This window comes from Pan troglodytes, chromosome 18, assembly GCF_028858775.2.
Source record: "Pan troglodytes isolate AG18354 chromosome 18, NHGRI_mPanTro3-v2.0_pri, whole genome shotgun sequence".
Classification (NCBI taxonomy): Eukaryota; Metazoa; Chordata; class Mammalia; order Primates; family Hominidae; genus Pan; species Pan troglodytes.
Window position 1 is genome coordinate 13,684,892 of NC_072416.2, and position 24,582 is coordinate 13,709,473.

The 24,582-nt window shown below is 47.0% G+C and overlaps 1 protein-coding gene across 11 annotated transcripts in view; it reads left to right on the forward strand.

Moving 5' to 3' along the window:
* The window catches only part of CLEC16A (C-type lectin domain containing 16A), a 236,576-nt gene that overhangs the window by 91,423 nt on the left and 120,571 nt on the right, over positions 1 to 24,582 (forward strand). For all 11 annotated transcript variants that reach the window (XM_054668203.2, XM_009430305.4, XM_054668201.2 and 8 more), the window contains exons 13-18: positions 2,776 to 2,898; positions 5,283 to 5,392; positions 7,058 to 7,102; positions 10,331 to 10,381; positions 14,546 to 14,674; positions 23,911 to 24,031. In XM_054668203.2, the coding sequence (XP_054524178.1) occupies positions 2,776 to 2,898; positions 5,283 to 5,392; positions 7,058 to 7,102; positions 10,331 to 10,381; positions 14,546 to 14,674; positions 23,911 to 24,031 (579 nt within the window). The remainder of the gene's footprint in view (positions 1 to 2,775; positions 2,899 to 5,282; positions 5,393 to 7,057; positions 7,103 to 10,330; positions 10,382 to 14,545; positions 14,675 to 23,910; positions 24,032 to 24,582) is intronic.

Here is a 24,582-nt window from a genome sequence, read left to right on the forward strand (position 1 = left end):
TGAGAGATAAAGTTGTTGGCCTGTGACAGTGCTTTTTCTCTTTTGATCCTGACAGCAGTCGTGGGGCGGGTAGTTACCATAATTATTCCCACTTCACAGGTGAGGAAACTGAGGTTCAAAGAGGTAAAGTATCAAAACAAACTTCCTCCCTCACCCCACCGCTAGGCTTCTCATTCCTGCTGTACCCAGCTGTCCCCCTAAGAGAGGGTGAGCCCAGGGACACAGAGGGGTGGCTTTTGTCAGCCCAAGAGGACGGGCCCCCTGTGTGCTCCTGGTGGGCTGGCTGTGTGGGTGCTGCCACCCTTTCCCATTTGGACCCCACCCACCTTCGGGATCACCTGAAAGTGGTTTGAGCTGTGTCTCTGACTTGCTCTGTGACCTTGGGGAAACAACATAACAACTCTGGGCCTTAACTTCCTCATGAAAGGAAAAGGCTGGACTTGGAACCTGGTACAGAGAGAAGTGTTTCTATCCTCTGGGACCTTCCCTTCATGGAGAGTTGAGAAAAGTCGAGATCATCTTGGGACGTTTTTCTTCCTGTCAAGAAAAGAGCTTGCCCCAGATTTCCTCACTGTCCACAAATTCTAAGGAGACGGAGGGGCAATGATAGGAAAGAAACAAAATGGACCTCTCTCTGGAAATTCAAGGCCTGGTCCTAGTTTGCCTCTTTCCATGGTTCTGTGGCCACTGCCCCATTCTAGAAGGAGCGAGCAGCCAGGCCCTTTCTGCTGTCCTCTCGGAAGTGGAGTGACTGCTGATGGGTTATAAAGTTGGGCAATGCACCTGGGACACAGAGGAGCTTTTATTCCCCACCCCCACCCCCAGAACCACTGACTGGCAGTTCTCAAAGGGCCAGAAATTAACGAGTAGAGAGATGTTAGGACAGTGTTAACATCTCTGGAAAAAACAAATGCCAGAAAGATTCAGTTGACATTCTTCTTGCCGTTCAATAAGCCAGAATCCTTCAGAGTTACACATTTAGCATTAACATGGGATACAGAAGCCACAAATTAAATTTTCACTGCAATCAAATTTTTTGAGGAAACCCACATTTGTGGGGCGTTTTGGGGCATGAGAGAGACTACTACCCTACTCAAGTCTTGAGGCCGTCCCTCACCCAGGTCATCTCCTTGGTATGACTTAGCCTCTTTCTGGGAGCTGGAAGGAATTCAGAAAAGCAAGATATATTGTTACTTCTTATTACATCAATGTGCATGTGCAGGAGTTACTTAGAATCCAGACAATCAGCTCTTCAATGCTATCTTCCACTATTTTGTCAAGGTTCTAAATGAAGCGTCATCTGGTACTCAAGGGACCGTATTTTAAGAGTTCCGAGAAGTGCCACCTTTCCCCCTTTTGTAGAGTAACAGGAAAAGACGTGGTACAAGCGCAAATAATCCATTCAGTTCTCCAAGCTTGGATCAAGCAAAATATTTGTTTCTGTAAGTGTATTTCTCAAGAGCCACGTCAGTTGAGCAGATAAGGAGTTTGAAGACCTCTTACTCCAGGCAGGAACTGTTCTAGTAGCCCTAACAGGTCTTCTGTCACTGCAGGTCCTGTGTGCTTCTTTAGGAGAAATGACAACAGGGCTCAAAGTCACACACTTGCCTGTTCTTCTTTCCTTTCCCACTTACCTTCCCCACCCCCATCTAATATTTTATCTTTCAAATGCTGTTAGTTTTGGCAGGAAGAATTGTTGAATTTTCACTGGAGGAAAAATGATTCCCTTGCCTCTTAATGATAGATCTCTGCTGTATTGGTGTCATTGTATTAGGTTGGCACAAAAGTAATTGCGGTTTTCCAATTGCTTTTAATGGCAAAAACTGCAATTACTTTTGTGCCAACCTAATATGTGCACCTTTCTGTAAGAAAGGCTTAGCTTAGTGTCTTTCTGCTAATGTCACCCTCAGGGGCAGGCGTGGCCTCTGCCTCACCTGGCTCAGAACTTGATTCCTCCTACATGTGTTGAGGGTGGGGCTCAGCTTTTGAGTTTGTCATTAAAAGCTTGAGGGCACAATTGTTGGGGATGACTGTATTTCCTTCGTGTCTAGTCTCTCTTTCTCTAGGCCTGGGTTTCCCCAAGCGTAGAAGGTGCGTAATACGGGAGTGGCCTCAGGTGGCCCTCAGACCTGGCACACAGTGGCAGTGAATTGTGCTATGGGATGGTGTCCCCTTTTTCTACTCCCTTCCCTGTGTCTAGGAGAATGCCACCATTTGGGGCTAGCTTCTCTCCAACACTATTAAGTACCTGCCAACCTCCCTTTTTAACAAAGATCAGGTCTTGGGCCACCATGAGTAGGCAGTCAAAAGTCATTGGCTAGCATGCAAAAACATTTTTTGATTTTTAAAATATTATTACTGGCAATTATTGCATCAATCCTGATTTCCTAGTTATAAGAAATAGAAAATGTATGTTTTAATACATTTATGTAAGTTCAGTTTATGGAGAGCTCTGCGATAAGTTATGGCACCAACAGCAACCAGTCATGACAGCAGTTGCCAAGAGGGGACAGGCGCAGTGGCTCACAACAGTAATCCCAGCAATTTGGGAGGCCCAGCACTTGGGGAAGCCCAGGAGTTCAAGTCCAGCCTGGGAAACATGACAAAATCCTGTCTCTATTAAAAACTAAAAAAAAGAAAAGAAAAAGGAAAAGAAATCACCAAGAGGGAACATATGTGGCTGAAGTTGAGGAAACCCCACTCTACAGGACCTTTCGGTATGAGGAGGTCAGGTAGTCAGGAGGCCTCCACTTACATCCTTCTCCTCTGTTCCAGGCATGGATCCTGAAAAATTAGAGCGAATCCAGCTCCCCGTGCCAAATGCGGCCGAGAAGACCACCTACAACCACCCGCTGGCTGAAAGACTCATCAGGATCATGAACAACGCTGCCCAGCCAGGTGCCCACTTGGGGTGTTGTCTGTCCACAGGGCCACGCAGTTGTAGGAAGCAGACCCCACTGGGAGCCTGAGCCCTGGGTGCTAGGCCTGAGCCTTCTGAGAATCTGGGCCCATCCCAACCTCTCCCTCTGCCTCTCAACCCCTGCATCCTGGGCCAGCCCTCCTGCCTGCTGGGACTGTGTCTTTAGCTCTGGGTCTCCTTTTGCCATCCCATCCCCTGCCACTTGGTAACCATCTTTCTTCTTCCACACCCCGCACTTCTTTTGCTGAGATTGTCAATGTTTGTCGCCCCCACCCCGCTATGTCTGGGTGGCCCAAGGTAATATTATGAGAAAGAACTAGGCTGACAGTGGAGTGAGGGGAGAACATTCGAAGGTTTAACGGGCCAGTAGACGTAGGAGACAGAGTTTTGTTACCAGCAACAGTTGTGGGTAGGTATGGAAACAGGTAGGAGTGAGAATGCGCTTGGAGAAAAACTCACTTGGACTAGGCAGCTGAAGAGAGGTTACGCTAGTGCTGGGGCTGAGTGGGGTGGGGCCAGGAGAGCCGATGGAGCCGAGACCACCCAGTCCCTGGTCATCCCTGGGGCTTGTATTATGTTTGGGAAGACCTATTTTTTGTGATAGCGCTTTTTCTTTTCTTTTTCTTTTTCTTTTTTTTTGAGATGGAGTCTTGCACTGTCACCTGGGCTGGAGTGTAATGGAGTGATCTCTGCTCACGGCAACCTCCGCCTCCCAGGTTCACGCGATTCTCCTGCCTCAGCCTTCTGAGTAGCTGGGATTACAGGTGCACACTACCACACCCAGCTATTTTTTTGTATTTTTAGTTGAGACAGGGTTTCACTATGTTGGCCAGACTGGTCTCGAACTCCTGACCTCATGATCCACCCACCTCGGCCTCCCAAAGTGCTGGGATTACAAGCTTGGGCCACTGCGCCCAGCCTGCTGTTTCATTTTTTAGGCAGATCCCCTTTTCTCACTTATTTTCACCTGACTTACAATACATTAACAAAGGGACAGGCAGGGAGGTGGGCAGAGGGGTGTATCTGCCTTTTGTTTTTTCCCAGTGACCTATCGTGGTCTCTGATGTTTCCAAGGCCTTAGAGGCATAGCCTGAAGGCCTCCTCCTCTCCGCAGTGGGACCTTTCACCAGAAATAAACTTGAAAGACCCACAGAGGAGTTTGCATAAGAGCAGTTGTCCTTCAGTCAGTCAGTTACAGATGCTTCTAGGAGAGATGCCAGATGCGGGTTTTGGCTTTCTGAGCACCTGCAGTCTACCACTACCCAGCTATGAGACCTTGGACAAGTCACTTCACTTTTCTAAGCCTCAATCTTTCGAGCACTCATTTCAATAGGTTTTTATAGAGATTCCTTCAGGAGCTATATAAAGTGTTTGGCACTGTGCCTCGTTCACAGTAGTAAGTAAGTAATAGCATAGTAAGTAAGCTGTGTTAGAGCTCTCTTGGTCTTGACAGAAACCCGACTCACTCTGGCTTAAACAATACAAGCAGACAAAGTTGTGCTAGCTTATAAAGACTGCTGAGGCCTAGCTTCAGGCAAAGCTGGATCCAGGGGCTCAAACAGTATTTTTCTACCTTTGGCCTCTGCCACCTTCTGGGTTGACGAGATAAATGCCAGCCCCTCCAGCTAGCCCTTTCTCCACTGAGACTCTAGACTTACTCTACGGGAGACACTTAGATTTGAACAGTCTAGTTGGAAGAGAGATCTTGAAGTGATATTTGTAGAATACTTTACAAAGATTAAAAATGCTGGCAAGGGTGAGGAGGTGGCCGATATAGATTATAATGCTTGTGCCCCTCAGGGCGTCACCACGGTCCTCTGCTCAGCCCGGCACAAGGAGAATTTCTCTTAACCCAGCAGTTCCAGCAGATTGTGAGGTTGAGCCTTACTGGCTCTGACTGGCTCCCTTGCCTGGTTCTTACCTAGTCACTGGGACCAAGGGAATATGGAGCACCCCAACTGGCCAGGTGATGTGCCCAACCCTGGAAGGGGGAAGGAGGATCAGCTCCACCCAAATCACATGACCCAGAGTGGGACTGGCGGCTCTCTAAAGGAAGTGGGGGTGCAGGGCCACTTTCCAGGCCTCAACAGTGTTTAGTCACCCTCTTTTTCCTGCACCCTGTCAGTAAAGGGACTTCAGGGAAGTATTTGGTATAGGTAGTTTTGATGGAGAACATTGAATTCTAACTGATGGGGAATGGTTTGGGCATGGGGGGTTCTCACTGTGTCCCCACTGGATGTTGGGAGCCATGAGCAGTTGGTCTATCATCTGACCTGCTAGCCTCAACGTGGATAGGCAGGAGTCTTGGGTTTAAGGGCGCCCCACCCTGGGTGTGCAAGGCTTACCCTGGTGTGCTCTGCAGATGGGAAGATCCGGCTGGCGACGCTGGAGCTGAGCTGCCTGCTTCTGAAGCAGCAAGTCCTGATGAGTGCTGGCTGCATCATGAAGGACGTGCACCTGGCCTGCCTGGAGGTAACGCCCTCTCCCCTCCTCCTTCCTGTGGGCCAAGGGAGAGGGACAGGAGGGCAGGAGGGAAGCTGCTGGCATCCAGATAGGAGCCCTGGCCCGTGGTGTCATCGGTCACCAGCTAGAAGCAGCAGGGGAAAAAAACTCTTGAGACCCCACTCCAACCTACTTATTCAGCAGGGACTTCCTTTCGGCCGAGACTCGCTGAAGAGTCCACTTAATTGAGTTTTAGTAGTTTCTGTTGCAATTATTTGGTTCTGTATTTGTCCTCAGGATTTCTGAATTTTTTCTTTGGTATTACAAAAGTTTTTTTGCACATACAAACACATCAACACACATACACACATTGATTATGGTTTTTGTGTTTAAAATATACGTTAAATTTTCAGTGGCTTTTATGGTACCTCTTATTTTCTATGTTTATTTTAGAAAATTTAGGAAGTAGAAAGGTAAAAGTAACAACTATAGTTGACATTTTGGCTGTGTCTATGCACACACACACACATATTATATATGTAAATAATATATTTAAGTATTATATGAGCAAATAATTATATACATAAAGAAGTATATTTACATATACAATATGTAAATATACACTACGTATATTTACATATGTAATATGTAAATATGTACACGGGAATATATGTAAATGAAACATCTATTTACATATGTAAATGAAAATTCATTTATAAGTGTGTATATATGTTTGTGTATATATATAGACACACACACAGACATGCTTACAAATGAATTTTTTGTCTTATACAAATGTAGTTGGGCCAAGTGCAGTGGCTCATGCATGTAATTCCAACATTTTGGGAAGCTGAGGTGAGAGGATCACTTGAGGCCAAGAAGTTGAGACTAGTCTGGACAACATAGTGAGACCCTATCTCTAAAAAAACAAAAAAGATTAGCCAGGACATGCCTGTAACCCCAGCTACTCAGAAGGCTGAGGCTGGAAGATTGCCTGAACCCAGGAGTTTGAGACTGCAGTGAGCTATGATTGTACCACCGCACTCCAGCCTGGGCCACAGATTGAGACTGTCTTGGAAAAGTAAAATAAAAAAGGAGTCATGATGGCCATATTTTATAACCCATTTTCCCCCAATTAACTGTATATTAACAGCTTCTCATGCCATTACAATTGAATTACCTATCCTTTCCCCATTTTCATTTTGAGCTCTGTCTCCTTTCCTCTCTCTCTCATTAAGAACTATTTTATAGGCCAGGCATGGTGGCTCATGCCTGTAATCCCAGCACTTTGGGAGGCCGAGGCGGGCAGATCACCTGAGGTCAGGAGTTCGAGACCAGCCTGGCCAACATGGTGAAACCCCATCTCTACTAAAAATACAAAAATTATCCAGGCATGGTGATGGGTGCCTGTAATACCAGCTACTCGGGAGGTTGAGACAGGAGAATCACTTGAACCTGGGAGGCAGAGGTTGCACTGAGCCAAGATCACACCACTGCACTCCATGCACTCCAGCCTGGGTGACAGAACAAGACTCCATCTCAAGAAAAGGGGAAAAAAAAAAACACCATTTTATACATTAAGGATATTAGTCCAGATCTGTTTTATACACACTCATGTTTTAGAATTCGTAGTTTGTCCGAGTTGCTCACCTATATGAGACCTGCCTCCTTCACACCTTCCTTCTCTTTTAACAGGGTGCAAGAGAAGAAAGTGTTCACCTTGTACGACATTTTTATAAGGTAATTGGCAGAGCACAGATGGACAGCAGCATGGTGTGTATTGTAGAAGCAGGAGTGTGGTGTCTGGTTCTATGCAGATAAATGTTATATGTCTTCATTTATTTTTTATGCCTATAATTACTGAATAAAAATGCTCAATTTCATAGTCCCTAGAGTAGCAATATCTAAACTTTTCTGTCCATGCTGTCTTATCAGTAAAATTTTTGAGGACTCAGCCCCAGTATATGATCATTTGTTTCTCAGTAATACATAGATTTGGTTATTTGGGAATAATTATATGTAAATTATGAACTACGTACGTATAAACACATATAAATAAATTATATATGATGCACTTATGTTCATAAGTTATATATGCTTACACATATAAAATTACTTATGAATTACATATGAATTTATGAACCATATACATGTATATTATTTATATTCATATGTGCTAAGAAACCTTATACAGGCTTCTAAACCTTTATTACGTTTATTGAGATTTTGTAAAGTGCCACCATGACTTTCAGTATCTGAAGAATTTGCAGAGCTTTGTCTTCAGGTTCCAGATGGTTTTATAAATATCTAATTGCCGCCAGGCATGGTGGCTCATGCCTGTAATCCCAGCACTTTGGGAGGCCGAGGCAGGTGGATCACCTGAGGTCGGGAGTTTAAGACCAGCCTGACCAACATGGAGAAACCCCGTCTCTACTAAAAATACAAAATTAGGCATGGTGGCGCATGCGTGTAATTGCAGCTACTCGGGAGGCTGAGGCAAGAGAATCACTTGAACCCAGGAGGCAGAGATTGCGGTGAGCCAAGATAGCGCCGTTGCCCTCCATCCTAGGCAACAAGAGCGAAAACTCCATCTCAAAAAAAAAAAAAAAAAATCTAGTTGCCATGGTTTTGTTTTAGCTTTTAAGGCATATGTTTTAGTCCATTTGGGATGCTAAAACAAAACACCATAAACTGGGTAGCTTATAAACAATAGACATTTACTTCTGGGCCGGGCATGGTGGCTCATGCCTATAATCAATCCCAGCACTTTGGGAGGCTGCGGCGGTCGGATCACAAGGGTCAGGAGATCAAGACCATTCTGGCTAACATGGTGAAACCCTGTCTTTACTAAAAAATACAAAAAAAATTAGCCTGGCATGGTGGCAGGCGCCTATAGTCCCAGCTCCTCGGGAGGCTGAGGTGGGAGGATGGCATGAACTGGGGAGGCAAAGCTTGCAGTGAGCTGAGATCGCGCCACTGCACTCCAGCCTGGGTGATAGGTGAGACTCCATCTCAAAAAAAGAAGAAAAAGAAATTTACTTCTGTCAGTTTTGGAGGCTGGGAAGTCTAAGATCAAGGCAGATTTGATATCTTGTGAAGGCTCACTTTCTCATAGATGGCACCATCTTACTGGATGACCTCATTACCTCCCAAAGGCCCTACCTACTAATCCCATCACCTTGGGAATTAGGATTTCAACATATGAATTTGGGTGGTGGGGGGTGGTGGGGAGCAGAAACACTCAGGCCTTGCCAGCCTCGTGTGTCTTTCAGGGAAGGCTCATCACTCGTCAGCCATGGTGGATTAATCCATAGGTCAAATAGTCATTTTCTAGTTTGCTGGCCTCCGGATCAGGTCTCTGCAGATCCTGCGAGTGATGGTTTCCCCTCTTATCGTGGCTGATGAAGATCCTCCTACAGGGGGAAGGTGGCAACACTGCCATTTCCTTGTCCCCTGTACTTTCATTATTCAAGCCCTCTTTAAGCTGCTGTTTCTTTGCAGGAATCGTTTTAAGCGACTCCATTATTGTCAGTGTTTGTTGAGATAAAATGAAGTTATATGATTTGGAGATCGACCTTGCCAGGCTCAGATGACCCCATCCAGCTGCAGCAGTGGACATACCCAGACAAGGGTGGCACCGTGGTGGGCCCCTACACACTGAGGTGGAAATCCCACTTTCCCCTTAGAACATCCCAAACCGCACTTGGCCTCCAAGTGAGGATACACCCCCACTAGCAAAGCCCACGAGAAAGCAGAAACCTCAGGGTTGCATTAGTCATCTTTGAACCTCTTTCCAGTATAACTGCCCTAAGTTTATGTCCTCTAGAAAGCTTTTGGATTGCAAAAACAGAAAGACATATAGGTAGGCATTTTCCCAGAGGGTTATTCTTTATTATTAACAAAAGGAGAGCTTTATTTAAATTCTGGATCCCTTCTCCCAACCCAGATTTTTCTTACTTTTATCCCATAACATTTATTATACCCTAAGTATAATTTCTTAGCAGCTTTTAGATGTTTTCAGGAATTGTCTTTCCTGGTGGTGGTAGTTATGTCACACAAGAATATTCAAATTTAGTTGTAGTTCTGACAACTGAAAAAACCTAAAAAGGATCTATTCCCTTTCCCACCCCAAGTGTGGGGGTGTGTGTGTGTGTGTGTGTGTGTGTGTGTGTGTGTGTCTCACTCAGAACTTGTGAGAGAGATGCAGCAGTTCTAAGGGTCATTGTCCAGTAGAGATTATCATGACAGTGAGTGCTCACACTGACCCAACCCTGAATGAGTGCCTCCTCGCATTTCATGTGCATTAACTCATTTCATCTTCACAATACCCTAGACAGACATGCCATTCATGCAGTGGAACAAGGAGGCGAGAGGTGTAAAGCTGGATTTGGTTATGTGTATCAGAACCAAGATTATGCCCACCGTGCTGTTCTGAAGGGGCCCTCCCAGGCAGTCATGACCCTGAGGAACAACATAACCCCGAAAGCACTCCTCAAAAGCAAATAGAACAAGCCATGTAATTGTAATGTTTAACTTATTTAATTATACTCTTCCTTCCAGAGGTGTGGAGCCTTGTATCTTTAATGTGGTAACTTAAACAGGATTGTCCATTTCTCCAGCCGTTCTCGACAAAATAGATAATGTTAAACACTTGAAATATTAGCCTTTTCTATATTTTAATCCTACATAGTAGTTTTTTTTTTAATTAACTGCTTTGACAGAAGAATTCTAACTCCATATACTTAAAAAGGAAGGAGAAAATTTTGAATAGTGCAATTTGATATTTGGTCTGTCATTTGAGCATGTGTGTTTGTGTTCACGTGTGCATTTTACTTCCTGGTGATTTACGAGAACTCACTAATGAGAAACAGATGGCCTCTAAAGCCACAAACTAGAGTTTATAATACTCTGTTGTTTATGGAAAAAAATATGAATAATCTCCTCTTCCCTCCCTTCCTTTCTTTTTAGGGAGAAGACATTTTTTTGGACATGTTTGAAGATGAGTATAGGAGCATGACAGTAAGTGAGGGGCTGGGACACACTTGGGCTGGCGTGCGCCTGTGTCCCTGCCAAGCTCCCCCCTGCCCATCCCAGAGGGAGTTTTTTGACTTAGGGCTTTGTGACCAAATAGCACAGATTGATGGGGAAGCAGATTTAGAATGGTGTCTTGTGATCCCCACCACTGTTAAAATTTCAGACTATATTCTCTCCCTCTAACATGGGAGGTGTCCGATGAATCAGGATGATTCTCTGCTATGAATAGTAATTTTGGGGACAGTATCATTTTATTGAGGACTTACTCTGTGCTGGATGTATATAGCATGCTGTACAGATTATATCTCTTCATCCTCACACCAACCAACGGTAATAGCTACTGCCATTGTCCCTTTCTTGCTGAATTAGTCTCTTCTCGTACTGCTATGCAGAAATACCCAAGACTGGGTAATTTATAAAGAAAAGAGGTTCAATTGACTCACAGTTCCACATTGCTGGAGAGGCCTCAGGAAACTTACGATCATGGTGGAAGGCACCTCTTCACAGGGTGACAGGAGAGAGAATTAGTGCAAGGAGAAAAGATGCCAGATGCTTAGAAAACCATCAGATTTCATGAGAACTTACTCACTATCATGAGAACAGTATAAGGGAAACTGCCCCCATGATTCAGTTACCGCCACATGGTTCTGCCCTTGACACGTGGGGATTCTCATGTGTCTCACCATTCAAGGTGCGATTTGGGTGGGGACACAGAGCCAAACCATATCACTTGCTAATGAGGAAACTGAGTCAGAGAGGTCTAGTGATGTACCCAAGTCTGCCTGGCCGGTGAGTGGCAGAGCCACGCTTCTAGAGGAGGACAGCCCAGCCCCCCATCCCCCGTGCTTCTCCATGTATTATGTCCCTGCCTCCCTGTTTGCTGCTCCACTGGAATGTTTCACCATGCAGCTCTCCCTCCAGTCTGTAGTGCCAGCACATGGGCTTCCTTCCTCCTCCCGCAGGCAGAATCGCGGGAAGCCATAGGTTCAGAAGATCCCAGCTTTCTCTGCTTTGCGCGTTTGTCTCTGTTATCCCAGCACCTGCCCTTGGCTAGGTACTCCATAAGTACGTGATAAGTGATCCTTCTTGTGGATATTACCCACCAAAGCATGTGTGATTTGGGAAGTTTATAATAAACCTAAGTGTTTTAAGTGTCAAAAAGAAAAAGGCAGCGTGCACTAATTGGCTCCTTGGCTTCGCAGCCCATTCCCTAGGAATCGGGACAGCCGGGCCCTCACCACGTCCTTTGTCACTGCATGTCTGAGGCTGCCGTGGAGCCTTTTCAGGGGAAAGGTGTAAATTGGCATAAGTCATCTCCAGAAACACCCCAGCAGCACCCTGTGCCAGGCCCCCGTGGGCTGCGCATCCACAGCCCCTCATCATTCCTCCAGCCCCTTCGAGAGAGGCTCAGTCTTCCACCCTTCAGACCATTCATTAGAGTGGAAGGGATTCAGTTGTCATTTGTCATTTCCTCTTACCCCCGAGACATCCCCCTGCAATGTCATTCCCTACAGTTTGGTTTCCTGTTTGGAAATGTCAGGCTTCTATGGCACTTGACCATGTGGGAAAGCTTGAGCTCTTAAACCCTTGCTCAGTGTCTGCTTTTGACAATGCAACCTTGAGTGCATTGCTGAAATTCTGAGCCTTGATTTTTTTCTTTTTTTTTTCGAACAGAGTTTTGCTCTGTCGCCCAGGCTGGAGTGCAGTAGTGCGTTCTCGGCTCACTGCAACCTCTGCCTCTTGGGTTCAAGCAATTCTCCTGCCTCAGCCTCCCGAGTAGCTGGGATTACAGGCGCCCACTACTACGCCCAGCTAATTTTTGTATTTGTAGTAGAGACGGGGTTTCACCATGCTGGCCAGGCTGGTCTCAAACCCCTGACCTCGTGATCCGCCCGCCTCGGCCTCCCAAAGTGCTGGAATTACAGGCGTGAGCTACCGCACCTGGCAATTTTTTTTTTTTTTTTAATCCGTAAGGTGGGGGATCCCTACCTCAGAGCCACCCGGCTGTGTATGAAATAGCCAACAAGAGGCCTCATGGGTCCATACACAACAACAAATACTCATGGGTCTATACACAACAAATACTTCCTCCCCCTCCCACCATGGGGAGCTTCCCAGGTTTTTTTGTTTGTTTGTTTTAATCAAACATGTATTGTGTGTCCTATACAATCAATGCCTGGCATTCCAGAGAAATACAAAGGTGCCACGCCCTTGCTCTGTATCTGAAAATCAGTCCTCAGCCTTCAGGAATGCAGCTTCTGAGTGGAAGGGGGTGGGGACAGGCCCTCCAAGGCCAGCTGCTGTACCAAAGTCAGACCATGACTTGTGACCTTTCCTTCATTTCCCTTATTGCCTCTGGTTTAATGCAAAAGGTTCAGTGAGGTGATGGCCTAGCTCTGCCCCCAGCAGGCCTGAGGGGTTCACTGGGAAGGTTGTAGGGGGCAGCAGGAGTAGAGGGGAAGGGAGCTGCAAGTGAATGAGTGAGGCAGGAACTGCCACCCCTGCGGGGTTAGAGGATTTGAAGTGGGGGACCTCAGGCTTCTGGAGGAAGGTACTTAAAGTGTCCAAAAGAAGAAGGCAAGCAGCATGCACCAAGTGGCTCCTTGGCCCCCTGGCCCGTTCACCGGGTGTCTCAGTATGTTTTCTGCAGCTATAACAGAATACCACAGACTTAATTTATAAAAAAAAGAAATTTCTTACAGTTCTAGAGGCTGGGAAGTCCAATATCAGGTGCCAGCATTTGGTGACGGCCTTCTTGCCACATCATCCCATGGTGGAATGCAAAAGGGCAAGACAGAGCAAGAGGGAACAGAACTCACTCTTATAACAAAGTCACTCTCACCATCATTGAGCCACACCTGCGATAACAACATTACTCCATTCATGAGACCTAATCCCGTCTTGTTAGGCCCTACCTCTCAGCACTGTCACACTGGGGTTTAAGTTTCCAACACATGAACTATGGGGGACACGTTCAAACCATAGCACCAGGTATCTGGGCCACTGGGCCCTCCCTACATCCCTGCCCTATGTAGTCAGCTTTACCTAGCAGGAGGGGGAAAGTGGTATGTTTGAAGCCCACTTTCTGAAAAGAGAAGACACAAGGAAAGCTTGTGATGTTTGAAAGAGTAAAATGAATTCTGCAGAAAGCTTACCCTTCCTCTGTGAAGCCAGGGAAATGAAGTGTTAGTGTTCAACAACACGTGTGCATTGATTACTACTACTGATGCAGCAGAGATCTGGGAGAGGTGGCAGGGAGGGGATGTCACCCTGTGTCTTAGTCATCAAAGAAGGCTTCGCAGAGGTGGTGTGGAAAGAGGCCGTCAGCTCTGGCCCAGTGGCCGTGGGCATGCGCCTTTCCTCCTCTGAGCTCAGTGTCCCTTTTATGATGGGCCCACCAGCACCTGCCGTCCAGCAGGAGGTGATCCCAGCACGTGCCTGGCACTTAATAGATGCTCCAATAATGATTGTGTTATATTATCCCAGGTAAGATGTGAAGGGGACAAGGAAGGAAGGGGAAACATTGGTCCTAGGGTGGGAATCACAGAGGCCCTGGAGCAAGACAGGCCTGGGCTCATGTCTCGGCTCTGCCACCCACCAGCTGAGCGACCTTGGATCCATTTTTCTGCTTCTCTGAGGCTGTGTTCCCTCATCAGCAAAGTGGGAAGCAGCTCCTCAAAAGCCCTTAGGTCACAGCTTGCAGCGGAATCAGCTCTCGTTAAACGGAAGCTGCCATCGCCATAGCTGTTATCATCACTGGAAGGACAGAGAGGAGGAAGCAGGTGGCAGACGGGCTTGCACCCACAGGGATAAAGCATACCTGGCCTCCTGCTGAGAATCCCTGTCCCTGCTGAGGTGGAGAGAGAATGCGAAGAGGAGCAAGCTTTTCACAGCAAGGATGCAACTTCTCAAGAGTCTGAGCTGCTGCTTCAATTAAAGGAAAAATCTGCAATTTAGAAAACCAAAAGGCATATTGCTCCCTTATCTGGCTGCCTCTGTGCTTTACTTCAATCTAAATCCAGGGTTTAGATCACTCATTTACATTTACTAAATGCGGGTGAAGGCGAGGGGCCTGTGTAACCTCCCCCGGCACCTTCCTCCTTCCAAGTAAGGAATCTGCTTTGAGGTTTCCTGTAATGTCTCTTCTAGATGAAGCCCATGAACGTGGAATATCTCATGATGGACGCCTCCATCCTGCTGCCCCCAACAGGCACGCCACTGACGGGCATTGACTTCGTGAAGCGGCTGCCGTGTGGCGATGTGGAGAAGACCCGGCGGGTGAGTGAGCACAGGACCTGTCATCTCCTGGGCCACTGTTCTCCAGAACCACTCCCAGACCAGGGAGGAAAGGGCTTCTTTGTCAAAGTCAAGAGCCTGCCCTCAACACAGCTTAGACAGTGGATAGAGAGTACCCACTTGCCCCCAGGCATGACTTTCCAAGGCATGTTTTTACCCTTTGGGAAATAGGGTTTGGCATTCCGTTGCATCTGGCACCCAGTGTTGGCTGCAGAGAGGTAGCCTTCACCAGTGCAGACAGACAAGCCCTGAGCTCAGGAGTGGAAGGCAATGGGGCCAGTTTTCTGTGAACCGTCGGGGGTGAGCACGGTACATCCAGTGCAGGTGAGGTTGGTGTGAAATCGTAGCCCAGCGGTCTCAGGACCCCCAGAGATAGTGCGATGTTAAGGCATCTACTCGCTCTTGGGACACAGTCAAGTTAAATGTGAATCTCACCAGCCTGCAGGACAGATATGTGTGAAAAGATTAGTTCTCAGAACCAGCTGCAGTGTGTGCTTCCGTTATCAGCCCTTTTTTTCCGAAGCAGGTACTCTAGGAAGCAGTGTCCTCAGGGGTGTTCATGGTATTTTATCTCCCGGGTAAGATCAGAGTTTCTTAGAAAGCACCATCACCCTTTCCTAGAAAATCATTCCCTGGAGACATGAGTATTTGTGTATAGTTTAGAGGAATTCATTGCACAGAGCTCCCCTTGTCAGTCTTTATCATCTGAGTTAATTCGTGTGTGACAGAGGTGTTTCACTTTTGGATTTTGCAAAACAGGAATGACTTGTCATTTGCACCTCAGACACGAGGAGTCTGAACCTTCCTCCCTGCAGCTGGTGGTTCTACCTCGGAAGCCTGGGGGTGCAGAGGAAGTGGGACCCATGTGTCTTGAGTCAATCCACATTTCCAACTGTCTGACCAAACCCACAAGCCTCACCGCAGGACCCACCCTGTCCGGGCCACTGACGCCTTCCTTCCATGTCCTCCCTGCCAGGCACACGATTCTGTTTGTGGGTGGCAGTGTTTGCACTGGACGTCCTGGCATCAGCTTTCACTGGAGGACTGGTTCTGACAGATGTGTATGTGTTGCTTCATGATGCTGACGTGCTCACCCCCAGCCAGGGCTACAGCATCCTGTGCCAAGAAGGCCCCACCTGGGAGATCCCCCCGCACCCCTGAGCCAGAAGGTCCAGAGGACTGAACGCTGAGCACTGCTGCTCTGGATTCCACTTTGCCTTTTTGTTGTTGTTGTTGTTGTTTTGGAGGCTGCAGTGAGCTGTGATCCATCCTGGAGTGCAGTGGTGCGATCATAGCTCACTGCAGCCTCAAACTCCTGGGCTCCAGCCATCCTCCCACCTCAGCGTCGGTAGCTGGAACTACAGGCACAAGCTACCACACCTAGCTAATTTTTAAATGTTTTATAGAGATGAAGTCTTGCTAAGTTACCCAAGTTAGCCTTGAACTCCTGGCCTCAAGCCATCCTCCTGCCTTGGCCTCCCAAAGTGCTGAAATTACAGACATGTACCACCACACCCAGCCCACACTCTACCTTCTTTTGGTTCACAGTTCATCAGGGTTTTTCTTACCACTTCTATGAACACATAGCCTCTGTTATGAAGTAGATCAATTCAAATCAGTTCTTTATTTGGATTTCCTCATTAAATTCTATAACCATCCTAGGAGATTGGCACTATTATTATCCCCATTTTACAGAGGAAGAATTTTTTTTTTTTTTAGACAGGGTCCTGCTCTGTCACCCAGGTTGGAGTGCAGTGGTGCCATCTTGGCTCACTACAACACACTCTGCCCCCTGGGGTCAAGCGATCCTCCCACCTCAGCCTCCTGGGTAGCTGGGATTACAGGTGTGTGCCACCACACTCGGCTAATTTTTGTATTTTTTGTAGAAATGGGGTTTTGCCATGTTACCCAGGCTGGTCTTGAACTCCTGGACTCAAGCGATCCGCCCACCTCGGCCTCTCAAAGTGCTGGGATTACAGATGTGAACCACCACGCCCTGTCCACAGGGGAAGAAATTGATGCATGGAGAGGTCTGGTGATTTGCTCAAGGTCACCCAGCTAGTGAGTAGCTGAGCCACAAGTCAGCCCAGGCAATGTGGCCCCCAGAACCTAGACTCTTAGGCATTCTGATCCACTGCTTCCCACACTGCCTTCTTGAGATCTGCTGGCTCTGCTCAGGACACTGGGACAGCAAAAACACAGCCCCAGTCCTGAAGAAATCAGAGCCTTAGTGGTCAAAGTGGGAAGAGACAGTGGCAGGTCATGTGGCTAAGGCCATTATTCAAGCAGCATTAGGTCACTAATCCCACCTGGAGCAGGAAGTGGGACAGGCATCAGATAGGGAGGCATAGGCCCAGAGACAGGTGGCACATTCTGGCACCAACACGGCAGTGATTGCAGCTGGAGCCCACAGGAGGATGTGATGAGGCTGGGGGTGCTGGCAGGAGCCAGATCACGGGAGCCTTGGAGCCCCTTGAGAACCTTGGCTGTCACCTCTTAACACAGTTTCATGACCTCATGCCCTGCTGGGCTGGGGCAGATGGTCCTGATCCACAGGCGAGAGATGGGAGAAATGCGGGGGCCAGTTTGTCAGGCATGTGGCAGAAGGGAGGTTGCTTCTTGTCTACTCTGAGCTGCTGTCTCCATCTGTCAAGTAAAATGTGCCTGCCTTTCCAGAGTTATTGTGAGGACTCAGCAGCAAGCCAATGGCAGGTCTCGATGATAGTCTTTTTGCCCCTCACATGTCACAGAGTTGCAGGTTCCCAGGGCTGTGCTGCCCACCTCCCTTGTCCTGGATAGGATGCACAGCCCGAGTGGCTGGCTGAAGCACAGATAGAGAATATCTCAGCTTCTCTAGAGTCTCTTTGCCTGTCTGACAAGTTTCCAAAAGCAACTCTCAAGTCCTCCCAGGGTCCCTGGGTAACAGAATGATATAAAAGAGGCCAGGCTACCTCAAAGCCAAGGCATCCACTTTAGAAAAGCTTCCTTTGTGACTTTAATAATTTCTTTCTGAAGGGTAGCTTTGGCCACTCATCTCACTACGGTTCCTGTTGCAAGGGAGCCATCTAGAATCATCCAGAAGCTTAGCTCCTCAAGCCCACTTCAGAAATCAGAACACACCAATGTGCTTTGAATCTGAGCTAAAGGAAGTTACATGGTTTAGCAAGCAATTGAGGGCTTATGTGGTTCGTTTCAAGTTTTTTGCTTGTATCCAGAGAACATTCCAAGCTACCCCTTTGGATTCAAAGGTTTTCTTTCTTTCTTTTTTTTTTTTCCACCAAGTAGACTTTTTAAAGGAGGCTGATCCTTTTTAGAAACTCCATCCTTTATTTTCCTTAAGGACTTGTCAAAGAGGTTCAAACAATTCTCCTGGCAAATCATTCCTAAATATTCATAGATTCATCAAAGAGCTGCTAGATTCTTGCTATGTGCCAAATACTGCATTAGCCTTGGGGGTGAAGAAATGAGTGAGCACACATCCCTGCCTTCTGGACCGCTCTTTTTACCTAGTGAGGTAAAGTTTATTAACAAGTAAGAGAATAGCAGGTTTGGTATCAACTCACAGTCAGAGCTCTGGAGGAAAGAAACAGCATGCCATAGCCAGGGGCTGAGGAGCGCTCCTCCTGCAGATAGAGTGATCGGAAGAGCTGCTCTGCAGAGTTGACATCTGAGCTGAAACCTGGAGCACGAGGAGGAGCCGGGAAGGTTAAAGTGATAAAGGAGGCACTTTCCAAACAGGGAACAGCACACATCCAGTCCCTGAGATGCCACCAAGCGTGGCATGTTCAAGGAGCATAGTTAAGTGAGGGAGGGGCAGGAGCACAGCTACAGGAGAGGATGGTGGCAGCGCTTTGCAGGCCGTGGGGAGGCATCTCACGATAACGCCGTTTTCCCTCTTGCTTTTTTTTTTTTTTTTTTTTGAGACGAGTCTCAGTCTGTCACCCATGCTGGAGTGCAGTGGCATGATCTCAGCTCACTGCAACCGGCTCCTCCTAGGTTCAAGTGATTCTCCTGCCTCAGCCTCTACAGTAGCATGAGCCACCACGTCCAGCTGATTTTTTAATTTTTTTTGTATTTTTAGTAGAGACTGGGTTTCCCCAGTCTGTTGGCCAGGCTGCTCCCAAACTCCTGAACTCAGGTGATCCACCTGCCTCAGCCTCCCATAGTGCTGGGATTACAGGCGTGAGCCACCATGCCCAGCCCCCTCTTGCATTTTAAAAACCACATCACTTATTCTTTCTTTCAACATAGTTGTTGAACATATTCTAGGTGTCAGGCTCTGAGTAAGATGCAAGACAAGAATGGTGAGCAAATAATATAAAATAAGACCAAAACAGCAAGGGGTCCACTGAGCCATGCCAGCTGAGAAGGGAAATTCATGTTGAAATGAAGGTCATTGGAGCTGTTGGGGTCCAGTGAGAACATTGGAGCAGAACTTTGGGCTTAGGCTGGATCCATCCCACATGTAGGGGGACCTGAGAGAAGCAGTGAAGAAGGAAAACAGTGGTGTCAGTCAGACCAACCACGGGTCAAATCCCAACTCCAGCTGCATGACCTTGAGCGAGCCACTCACCCTCCCGGAACCTCAGGTCCCTCGTGGGTCTTGCCTCTCAGCTGTTGCCCAGAGTAGACGAGTGTGGCTGTGAAGTGACAAGCCCAGGGCCTGGCAGACAGTAAGTGCTCAGGAAGCATTGTCTGAACAGAAATGGAGCAGTCTAGTATGTAAGGTGGGAAAGAAATAGGGTCTTTCATGATCTAAATCTACCGAAGCTTAATGCCAGAGAAAAGAGAGTTAGGAATAGGATTTTTTGGTGAATATCAAAATCCAAGTTTAAGCCACTAGCCATCTGTATATAGTCATCTTGGAAGCGGTTATGAAACACCCATATTTGCACGAGGTTTTATTTGTCCCCACATTGTTTCCCTGTTCCTTTGTAAAACCACAAGCAGTTTTTGTGTTTATCACTATTGGCCTTGAGGAAATAGAATATTTTGCTTTATTTTTTCGATGTGTATTATACATTAAAGAAAATACGATAACATCTCATACAATTTCAAAAGTAAAGGGAACAGTGTTTCCCATGATTTCATCACCCTAAACAAACAATACTTAGACATCTTTTGTGCTCCTCCTATCTTTGTCTGTAAAAAGAGTGTACCGTGGTCTTGCTTTCATCCCTTCTTTTTCTTTCTTTTCGTCGTAGCACAAGAAGTTTTTCATGTTGTCATAGTTTAAATAAGTCTCATTTCTTATGGCCTCATAAAGGTTCATCTGGCATTTTCTTGCAAGTAGACATTTTGGTTGCTTCCAGTATTACATTATTTTCAACTAAACTATAATGAGCAGCTTCATGAATACAGTGTTTTTCTTTCTTTTGAATTATTTCTTTAGGATAAGTTCCCAGAAGCGGAATTTCTGGTTCAAAGGGTATGAATGTGTTTTTTTCATGATCCTCTGCATATTGCCAAATTGCTTTCCCGATGGTTTGTGCCCACATTAAACTGCTTCAGCCCTCTTTTAAGAATGACTGACTTTCACAGCTACATGGCCTCAGTGGGCTTCTAACTTGAGTGACTGTCGCCTAAACTAGGCAGCTTGCACATGCAGCAAGGAAGGAGGAGGGTGAAAACCGAGCCTTTGTTCCAGGCCAGCTCCTGGGCTCAGCACATCACCGGTGCCATCCTGTTGTACCTGCATGGTGGGTGCCCCATTTCCAGAACACAAGCCTGGGCTTGGGCACGTCACGTGATTACCAAGCCCCAGCTTGAGCCACAGTGTGTCTGACTACAGAGCCACCCACCTTCCCCTGCTCATTGGACTGATTCCCCAGTGACATTGAGTTTGCCAGAATTTGCTTCCAGACTCATTGAAGCAAAGAAACTGGAGAAATCTCTTTATATTTGAGCTTGGTCAGCTGTCATCCTTTTCAAAATCTAACCTGTTCTTCCTGGGTCAGTCCTTCTTGATATTCTATGGAAGAATCTGAAAGAATAATAATTTATTTTTCCTTTTTAATAATACTTTTAAATTTGCGTCTTTATTTAGCAAAGAAAAGCGCTCAATAAAACCCTGGGTCCCAAGCCTTAAATCTTTTGGAGGTCAAGGAGTGTGGTTGGAAGAACACAGAGCTTGGAATCTAGTTATTCACTAACTGACCTTGGGCAGGCTGCCTGTCATTGCTCAGCTTTGATTTCCCCATCTGTAAAATAGGAACCATGCAGAGTCATTAAAAGCTTAGATGAGACAACCCCGTACAGCTGGCATAGTATGCGGCAGGCCATGGGGAATCAGAGAGTGCTTATTGTTTTGGGTGTGGTGGGTTGAATTTTATGGCTCTTATGCTCATATTTTAGCTTTCTTTTGTGAATTTACAGAGTTGTGGGGCTGCCCAATGTGCCTACCAGGCCCTTATAACCCCCCTACCCCCATGGGAGCCCAGGTTTTGCCTCGAGTGGAGCTCCCCGCCCTGTGGGAATCGGCCCTCCTCACATTCATGGACATGGCTTCTCATGTGTCCTTCCTTCTCTTAGGAGTTGGGGCAGGAACCAGGAAAAACATTGAGGGATTTTATTATACAGTCATCCCTCGGTATCCATGGGGGATTGGTTCTAGGACTCCTCCAAGGATACCAAAATCCACAGATGCTCAAGTCCCTTATATAAACGGCGTAGTGTTTGCATATAACCTATGCACATCCTCCTGTAGACTTTAAATCGTCTCTAGATTACTTATGATACTGAGTACAATGTAAATGCTATGTAAATAGTTTGTTATACTGTATTGATTAGGGAATAATAAGGGGAAAAGTCTGTACAAGTTGAGTACAGATGCAACCCTTTTTTTTTTTTTTAATATTTTTGATCTACAGTTGGTTGAATCCACAGATATGGAACCCATGGATACAGAGAGCTGACTGTATGTGTATTATATTCTATTTTATATTTATGATGATGATTGTTATTATCCATGTGTTGTTTGCAAGGCAAAAGCAGATATTGGCCTATATTGGGAGCCAAATTCTGAACTTTTAAAGTATTTATTGAAAGGTTACAGTTTTTCAGAGTGGTGAGCTGCAGAAAGCCACACGTTTCTGTTTTCTCACCCACCTGCTCTGGTCCTGCATGAGTTATTTGCCTTCAAAACCCCGAGAGGAACAGGCATTTGGGCACAGAAATGAGCGTCTCCTTGACTTGGACCTGGCTGTGATGGGCCGTTTCCTTTCTTTCTCATCCTCATGGTCATGACTCCTTATTTGAGAGCTCAAGCTGCCAAATATTTCAAGTGACCACCCACGTCTTGGGCTTTCTGTACTTGGACTGCCATGGATGTTTAAGTTTCCTGGTGCACTTGGTTAAGTGACACACATGTCATACATTCCTGAGTTCACACCCAGCTCAGCCACTTAGCAGGTGTGTGAGCTGAAATAACTCTGCCCCTCTCAGCTCTGTTTCTTCCTCCATAAAATCTTCAAGTTACAATAAGGTGCCCACAGTTCCTGCCACCCCGTAAGTGCTTAAAAAATAGAAGTTCTTTCGAATTTTTTAATGGAACTACACTTCTTTTTCTCCCAATTGTTAGAGATGTCTTTATGAAGACTGTACTTTTAAAAACTGTTGACAATCAGATACGAATGCTACCACCACCATCATCATCATTATAACTTAAGAGCTGATCTTTCTCCAGTGCTTTCTGGTTTACAGAGGACTGCACTACCTTAGCATAGGGCCAGGAGATAGGATTGCTCTTCCAGTTCCAACATTAGGAAGTTGCTCCAAGGTCTCCCGCTGGTTAGGGCGCAAGGCAGCACTGGGTGTAAGCAGGCTGACCAGCTCCTCATTGCCTGGGGTATGAGGAGGCAGTGTGAGTGCACCTCTTTGCAGACAGTAATTTGGCCCCTTTCTAGTTTTGGGAGGCACACTGCTGTATAGAGGGCACCTCCCCTCACCTAGGTCCAGACTGCAGCCTTCAGAGCCATAAACAAGAAGACCCAAAGGCGCACTGGGATTCGCCTTTGCAGCTCCCTAGTGGTGACAGTGGTTTGTCCCCCCAACCCCACTGTGCTGGCTGCTTTCCCTCCTGCGTTATCTCAGAACCTCCTAGCAGGCATGCGAGCTATCATGCCCATTTTACAGATGAGGAAAAGGAAGCTCACAGAAGTCAGGGGACTTGCCCAGCCTAGTGGAACTGGGAATCTGATGTAGACCTCATGTGTCTGACTCTGGAGCTGTCCCCATCGGGCACTGCACCCTCAGTCAGGCCCAGCAGCTGTGCCTCAGGGAGAGAGGCCTGCAGGTGGCCTTTTCTGTGGACTGCCCCTCTGCTTCCTTGCTCTGGTTGGTGGGCAAGCCTGTCCTGGGGCTGGAGGCTGCTTTCTGCACACACGGCTCCGACTGCTGGGACTCTGCTTTGTTTCTGCTCTCTGAAAGTACCTGGTGGCCACACAATTCTGACCAGACACCACTTCTATGGGCCAGGAATCCCTGTGCTGGTGGATCCGCCTGTGCCCCTGGTCTGCTGGCAGGGAAAGCCTGAGGGGCATTCAGGGAACCAAGGTCACTGCCCACCTGCTAGGTGCGAGGTCTCTGCCCTGTCAGCAGCACGTGCCCTGTCGTAAGACCAAGGGATCGGGAGTTGAAGAGACTCACCCAGGAGTAGGATTTTCCTCAGGTCTCAGGCCCTGCAGCCCACAGGCATTTCATTTCACCCTCTTCTGTCTGCCCCACCCCCGTATTCAGTAGGTAGTACCTTGAAATGCTTTTGGAGTGATTGGGTTTTCCAGAGCCCATGCTGGTTTGGTTGGGACAGACTCAGGGTCTAGCCCTTGCTAGAAGTATGGCCTGGGCAGGTCACTTCACCTTCTTAGGTCTCAGCTGCCCGGTCTGTGAAATGGGGCTGACTGCTGGGCAGGGATTATTATGAAGGTCACCTGATACTTGGGGACAAGGTCCTGGCAGATGACAGGTGCTCAGTTCAGGTAAAGTAACCCAAACCTGAACCTGTGAATAACTGAAAACAGGCTACTCCCCCTTTGATTTTTTTTTTTTTTTCTGTCTTGTTGTAAAAGCACGTACCAGAATCACAACACCCGAAGAGGTGGGCTTTATTGCGTTTCTTTCTTTTTTAATAGAGAGTCATTGTGTCATTTTTGGGTGTGGGGCATCTCACTGAAATGACTCTGCAATCTCACTCTTCTCTGCTCTCTGAACTGTTGGTCCAGGCCATCCGGGTATTCTTCATGCTGCGTTCCCTGTCACTGCAATTGCGAGGAGAGCCTGAGACACAGTTGCCGCTGACTCGGGAGGAGGACCTGATCAAGACTGATGATGTCCTGGATCTGAGTGAGTTGGCTGCTCTGAGTCACAGCAGGGGGCTGGGGGACATGGGACATGGGACACCACTCTGCTGATTCACACGCCACTGGGAGGGTCAGTGTGCAACCTACGTTTTGTACTATTATTGAGCTGTGACCTTGAGCCAGCGGTGTGCATGTCCCATGCAGGTTTTGAAGAAAAGGCCCCTGGGTTCTCTGAGATCAGTTTGAGGGTTCTGCTTTCACACAGCTGGTTCTCTAAAAAGTCTCTGCAGAGCAACTGGAGGCTCAAGCAAGGGTGAACAAACTCCAGGGTTCCTGTCCTCCCTATAAACATAGTGGCATCGGTTTGGTTGGTTTTATATATTAAGCATTTTCTATATGATTCCAATGATAAAAGGGTTCTGCTGCTAAAGAAAGAAACTTGTAAAAAGCAAAACACCAGTGTTTAGGTAAGGATGAAGGCTTTGGAGGCTGGAGAACCACGTGCTAAGCCCATAACCTTGAGCTACTTGTTCCGCTGTGTAGTGCCTCATTGTTCTTATCTGCAGCATGAGGCTCAGCTTTAGAGAAGACAAT